Source organism: Lolium perenne, chromosome 7, assembly GCF_019359855.2.
Source record: "Lolium perenne isolate Kyuss_39 chromosome 7, Kyuss_2.0, whole genome shotgun sequence".
In the NCBI taxonomy this organism is placed as follows: domain Eukaryota; kingdom Viridiplantae; phylum Streptophyta; class Magnoliopsida; order Poales; family Poaceae; genus Lolium; species Lolium perenne.
This window is the reverse complement of record NC_067250.2, coordinates 132,589,136-132,595,842: the sequence shown is the minus strand read 5'-3', so window position 1 is coordinate 132,595,842 and position 6,707 is coordinate 132,589,136. Positions and strand designations below refer to the sequence as shown.

The 6,707-nt window shown below is 47.1% G+C and overlaps 1 protein-coding gene across 1 annotated transcript; it reads left to right on the top strand.

Annotated features, from left to right (window-relative positions):
• The first annotated feature begins 4,525 nt into the window (after positions 1-4,525).
• On the top strand, positions 4,526-6,390 carry LOC127301637 (CBL-interacting protein kinase 6). The gene has a single exon (XM_051331905.2). It carries the CDS (start codon positions 4,866-4,868, stop codon positions 6,195-6,197), a length of 1,332 nt encoding a protein of 443 aa, XP_051187865.1. The 5' UTR covers positions 4,526-4,865; the 3' UTR covers positions 6,198-6,390.
• The last annotated feature ends 317 nt before the right edge of the window (positions 6,391-6,707 follow it).

Sequence of the window (6,707 nt, the reverse complement as noted above, 5' to 3'; positions counted from 1 at the left end):
AAACTAGGCAGGGGTATACCCATTACATCACTAGAGAGGAGTACTCAGCGATCTCTCAATGCTACCTTTTTTTTGTGTTTTCTGGTCATGTTGGCTTCCTAAATTTAGACAAGCAACTATAGTTCGATGATTCTTTCATAGTCTAGGGAATGATCTTTTGGCTCATGTGACCATATGCTTCTTTTATTTTCAAGTGCATCTTAGACACATTTTAAAATGTAAAAAAATTGAAATAAAAAACTCGCGCATACATCTTCACATGCTATGCATCCACAAAGTCATTTCATGAAAAATCGGCTTGTCGTTTGGCGTGTGTAAAAAGATAAAATTTGGTGTTAAAAATAAGGTTTTTCACAAAATAAATATTTTTACATAGACCATAAAAATTATCAGTTTTTATTGAAACTTGACGAATGCACATATATTATGGAGATGTACATGTAGAATCTTTTTGTCAAAACTTTTCGACATTTCAAAATATTTTTTATAAAGAGAGCATATACTCCCGAGAGCCAAATTAAATTTCTGGGCTAATAGATGTGAGAGAATGTGGGGTGTCACATGGAAGAGAGAGCGAGGGGTGCCAAGTTCATGCATGCACGCTATCTAGCAAAAAAAAGACATTTCCAAACACGTTGACTTTTTTTGCGAAACACTGTAAAGATGCATATAACGTGCATATACTCACCCCTATAAATGTAGCAACCTACCTCTATGAGCATCTTCAAGTGACTGAATCCAAGAAACTTAACCATTGTGATTTAAGATTAACAAAATCACCACAAACACATCGCAATTGACCGGGACATCACCTCCCACTAAAAAATACTTCATATTTATAAGACATAAAAGTGACAAATATAAGGTTTAAACTCTAATAGTTTAAAGATATATGTGTCTTCCTAACTATCCAACCACATATTGTCCTGGCTCACTTTCCATTTGAACGGGCCATCTCTTTACTAAGGACTCCTTTGATTCATAGAATTTGTAAAGCATTATGTGGGATTCGAATCTTTTGAAAAAAAATTCTATACAAGTTGTTTGATTCCTTTTTTTTGCGAAAGAAAGTTGTTTGATTCATAGGAAAAAATCCTATAGGAACTAATTTTGTAGGAACATTGCAATGTAAATCCTACAGACAAAAAAAACATTAGATCATAGTCATACCTCGTAGAAAAATTAGTTTGATACAATCAAAGACACTTCATTTTTTCATAAGATTTAAATCTGCATAACATCGTTAGCCAACGCTTTCATATTCGTATAATTTTCCTATCCTACAAATGAAACGAGTCCCGAACGGCTGGCCTCGGGCGAGTGTTCAAAGTTCAATCCAATACATTCAGCCCAAAGGCCAACGGGCTTCTTGGGAATGGCAATGCGTGTGGGCATGGGGAAACACAGCAAGCAGATTGGGAGGTGGTTGCGCGAATAAGAAGCCGGCCACCGCGCGCGGACCGCGACACCAAGTAAAGTAAACGGTGTAGCGAATATCGCGTTTCATTCGTGCACCTGATAATTCTCAAAAAAAAAAAAAAAAAAAAAAAAAAATTCGTGCACCTGATGTTCTACGGGTCAACGCGAAGAGATATAACACGTTCGACGCCAACTCCGTCGAGAGATACCTGACTACTGACTACGTCGTCATTTCGTCGGTCGATCGTAGGAAGAAGCAGCGAGCGCGCGGCGACAGTCTTGATCGGCGAAACGGTGGGCTCACGCGCCGACTGCTAGAAAAATTAGCAATTGAGCGGTCGCCGTACCGGCCAAAACCAAGGTGGGTGCTGCCGCCCCGTCTACCACGACGCAAGCGGGTACGTGACTACGTGTGTGTACACTGGTGACGTACACGCACGCTGTCTCTGCCATTCCAATGATCACAACTTGGGTCAGTCACCGGCGGTGGTCTCCTCTCCTTTTTTGTATGTCCACTAGATATTTCGTACGTCGTAATTGGTCATACTACTTCCTTATTCATATATGAATGTATCTAGATTTATTTTTAGTAAAGAAGACACATACCAACACATGGTTTCGGTCGTGCATGTGCGGTTCGAACAATGTAGCTACCCAGTTAAAAATATAAAAAATATATCACAACAGATATTTAATATAGTGGATATCTCTTCTTTTAGGTCACAATAATCTAATATTGGCTGATTAGAGGAACATTGCTCTTCGAAATGAGTAATGTTCCTTGTGCTAGTTTATGTAAAACAATACTATTTAGATAAGCTTCGATTCCACTACATTTTGAAAACGGATTTGCCTGGAGAGAAATCATTAATAGGACTTGAGGATACTGCGCACAAAGAGGCGGACCTGACAATAATTTTAGTGGGGATTCTAGTACAAATTTCGAAAACTTGGAACTTTTTTGTTATTTGAGAAAAAAACTTTTTTGTTGAAATATGAACAAACTAGACATAAGCCAAAAAATTGAGTGGGGCAGTGGTCCCCACTCAGCAATACTTGGATCCGCCAATGGACCATCTACCATCCTATGGTGTGCGGATCAACCTTGTCTCATGCAGTTCCATGTAACAAGGTGAAGTGATGCATGCTATGATACATCATCATAGCGCGTAGAACTAGAAACAAGTATATCTTGTATGCAATAGTGCGTTAGGATTTTATAAATAAATTTGATGAGTTTATGACGGTAACGCGTGGTGTCGTCATTCTCCTAGGAGCGTCGTCGTGGAGCCCTTGTTGCCTTCGTTCATGTGGCGTTGTGACATGCTCAGATCCTATTTCGATCCTCTTCAACCCATGCGAGGGGAGTTCTCGACAACCTCCTATCCTCTACACGTGAGTTAGTTGTCCCCGGCCACGATACTCAATGTATGGAGATCTTCGACGTATGTTGGTTGATTGGTCCTCCCGACGACCCCACCTCGGAACGAGAGGGCAAACGGCCCTTCCGGCTACGGCTTGGTGGGTTTGGAGCCGGCGGTTTCACAAGGAGAGGCGGTTAAAATTCTAGCCGGTTGTATTCGGTGTGCCATGGAGAGTGCGACAACTCATATATTTTTTAAGCTTTTGATCTTCTTCATAAGAGGATTTCTTTTTCACTTTGTATCGATTCGATAGTGTGGCGTTATTTATAAAGAGAAACAAAAAACATGTGTCAAGAAAGAGGAGTTTTTGAATATCATGTCGAACAAACCCACATCATAGGGGTGCACATATAGATGGTAAAAAAACTATTCCCCCTGTTCTGATTTAGTCTACGTCTTAGACAATAATTTGTTTCCATATTAGTTTATAATCAACAACAACACAAAAACACAAAAAAAACAAAGCAATATTACTCTCTTTGCTGAATGTCGATAATTTTAATGTTAATTTTACTGGTTGCTTACGTATCAAAGTGATAGTCTCAAATGCCTTGGTAATTGGTCTTAAAATTTGGTGTGTATTCCATATTTTAACCTCTAGTTGGACCCTCGTTTTTTGTGTGCTTATCCATTGGTCAATGTGTGAGGTGATGATCGGTGTTCAAACTATTCATATAAGGACGAGGAATGGAATAATTGGACAAGGCGCCTACGATCTTTACATACTTTTTCGCTCTACATAGAGGAAACAAGCTCGTCGTATGTAACAAAAACAAGCAAAATACTAAACTTGAATAAAACCTTGTTTAAATTCTCCTAGATGGGCTTAGTCCAGTGGTTGTGGTAGCAGTGACGCATCCTAACGACCGGAGTTTGATTCCTGTCAGGGACGAATTTCGGAATTGTCACGCCAAGTCCCGCTTCTACTATATCAAAAAGTGTCTAGTTCCTCCTAGACACGGTTTCATTTTTTTTTTAAATTCTCCTAGATGAGATATCTTTGTAAATGCCCCACTAAATAGGATTATAAAGTTCACTCTAAAATTTATAGAATGTATAGACTAGAAAAAAGAACAGAGAGAATACAAAGTTATACTCCACTACATTTTGGTTAAGCTTGAGTTTGACAAACAAAACAGTACACATATGTATAGATATAGGTAGGCATGGGCAACCTAGCCCAACCCGAGAATCCCGAGTTAGGTTGGGCCAAAATTATATATCGGGCTAGGCTCGGGTCGAGATTTTGAGCCGATGGCCGGGCTAGGCTTTAGGCCTAAAAGCATGATTTAGGTCGTAGTTGGGCCAGGCTGGGCTTAGGCCCAATTTTTAGGCCCAGCGGTCGAGACTTGCTCAGGCCTAAATTTTTAGCCTCGGGTTATTTTTTGGCCCGGCCCGAGTTTTGCCCAGGTACTCCGTATATGTATAGAGGGTAAAAAATTAATGTGAGTTTTGCCTAGGTACTAGTACTCTGTATATGTACTATAGAGGGTAAAAAATTAATGTCCTGTCATTATTGCCTCCGTATCAAGGCCCTGGCACCGCTATTTCCTCTGATGCGTCAGATCTGCACATCGGACGGCGCAAATGTAAGAGGAAACGTCGTGGGTGCGCCGCCTATGCCAAGGCGGTAGGGCCGCCCTAGTTTCCTCTCCTCCCCTGGGCCGCCGCCACGCCCCCATTCCCACCCAATATAAGCTGCACGCCGCAAAGCTAAACAAATCACAAGCCACCACAAAACGACGCTTAGTTATCGCGTCAAGCTCATCGATTGCTTCCTGTTTGCGGCGGCGCCGTCGTCCACCAGTTCCCCTGGTCTCGCCGGGAATGCAGAGCGATGAGGCGGAGACCAGGCACTGACGTCGCCGGCGAGCGCAAGCTGCGCGTCGGCCGCAGCTGCCACCGGAAGCACGTCGAGGACGGGTAGAGTTGTCGGATCTCTGTTCTTCTCAGTCATAGGACACTAGATTGTTTCAATCGATTGGTTCAGAGAGGGGAGGAAGCCAATCAAAGAGATCAGGCATGGCGGCGGCGGCGGCGGACGGGAAGAAGGGCGGGGTGCTGCAGGGGCGGTACGAGATGGGCCGTGTGCTGGGCCACGGCAACTTCGGGCGCGTGCACGTCGCCCGGGATCTGAGGACCGGGCAGAGCGTGGCGGTGAAGGTGGTCGCCAAGGAGAAGGTCGTGCGCGCCGGGATGGCGGAGCAGATCAAGCGGGAGATCGCCGTCATGAAGCGCGTCTCCCACCCCAACATCGTCGAGCTCCACGAGGTGATGGCCACGCGCTCCAAGATCTACCTGGCCCTCGAGCTCGTCCGCGGCGGCGAGCTCTTCGCCCGGATCGTGCGGTCCGGGCGCGTCAAGGAGGACGTCGCGCGCCTCTACTTCCGGCAGCTCATCTCCGCCGTCGACTTCTGCCACGCACGCGGCGTCTACCACCGCGACCTCAAGCCGGAGAACCTGCTCCTCGACGAGGCGGGCAACCTCAAGGTGGTCGACTTCGGCCTCAGCGCGCTCGCCGACCACGCGCGCGCCGACGGGCTCCTCCACACCCTCTGCGGCACGCCGGGCTACGCCGCGCCCGAGGTGCTCCTCGACAAGGGCTACGACGGCGCCAAGGCCGACCTCTGGTCCTGCGGCGTCATCCTCTATGTGCTCCTCGCCGGCTCCCTCCCGTTCCAGGACGACAACATCGTCACCATGTACAAGAAGGTGCAGCGCGGTGACTACCGCTGCCCGCCGTGGCTCTCCACGGACGCGCGCAGGCTCATCCCCAGGCTGCTCGACCCCAACCCCGCCACCCGCATCACCGTCGCGGAGCTCGTCGAGATGCCGTGGTTTAAGAAGACGTCCATCGCCAGGCCTGTAAGCGTGGAGCCGCCAGTCGATCCTGCGCGCGCGAAGGAGGCCGGCGACAAGGACGAGCCCGAGACGATGAATGCGTTCCACCTGATATCACTCTCCGAGGGATTCGACCTGTCTCCGCTTTTCGAGGGCCGGTCGTCGGCTGGGCGGCGGGAGGGCGGCATGCTGTTCGCGACGCGGGAGCCGGCGAGAGGCGTGGTCTCCCGGCTCGAGGATGTCGCTGCGCGTGGCGGCGGGCAGATGCGTGTCACCAAGAGCGGCGCCGGGGGCGTGCGCTTCGAGGGCGCGGGGCGCGGCGGGCCAAAGGGCCGGCTCGCCGTGGCAGCCGAGATCTTCACCGTGGCTCCTTCGGTGCTGGTGGTCGATGTCAAGAAGGACGGGGGCGACACACTCGAGTACCGCTCCTTCTGCAGCGAGCACCTCCGGCCGGCGCTGCAGGACATCGTATGGGCTGCCGACCCCCCTGCATCAGTCGCGCTTGCTGTCTGAACCTGTCACAGTCCCAGCAACTGCCATTGTTTCTTACTTTCGTGGTGATGGATTTTCCAGATGGAATTCATTTCTAGAGTAGATTAGTGTGTCACTGTTAGTGTTGTACTGTTGTCTTCGAAAATGATACTATAATGCAGAACGCCTTCAGCTTGCTGCATAATCGAATTGTGTTCGTGATACTTCTTGGTTACATCTGAATGACAATTGTCTTATCTAGTCCAATATTGCTTGCATGATTGTTGTTCTTTTATACGCGACTGCTGCTCTACCAACGAAATGGTTCGGTTACTTATTAGCGAATTGTTTGCCATGGAGATTTGATTTTTGCCAGAACCTGCCACAGTTTCACACGAATCAAATATTATGGAGTATCTCTTTTAACTAACAAGCAAGACAAGTTCAGGCCTCCGTGCACAATCAGCTGGACCAATGAACTGTGATTCCTGCTAGCCCTAGGAATTGTAATTTTTTGCTTCGTAAACTGCTAGACGAGGACCAGCTGATGAA

What these genes read in the sequence shown, in the direction of transcription:
- LOC127301637 (XM_051331905.2), top strand. Translation starts at nt 4,866, where the DNA reads ATGGCGGCGGCGGCGGCGGACGGGAAGAAGGGCGGGGTGCTGCAGGGG.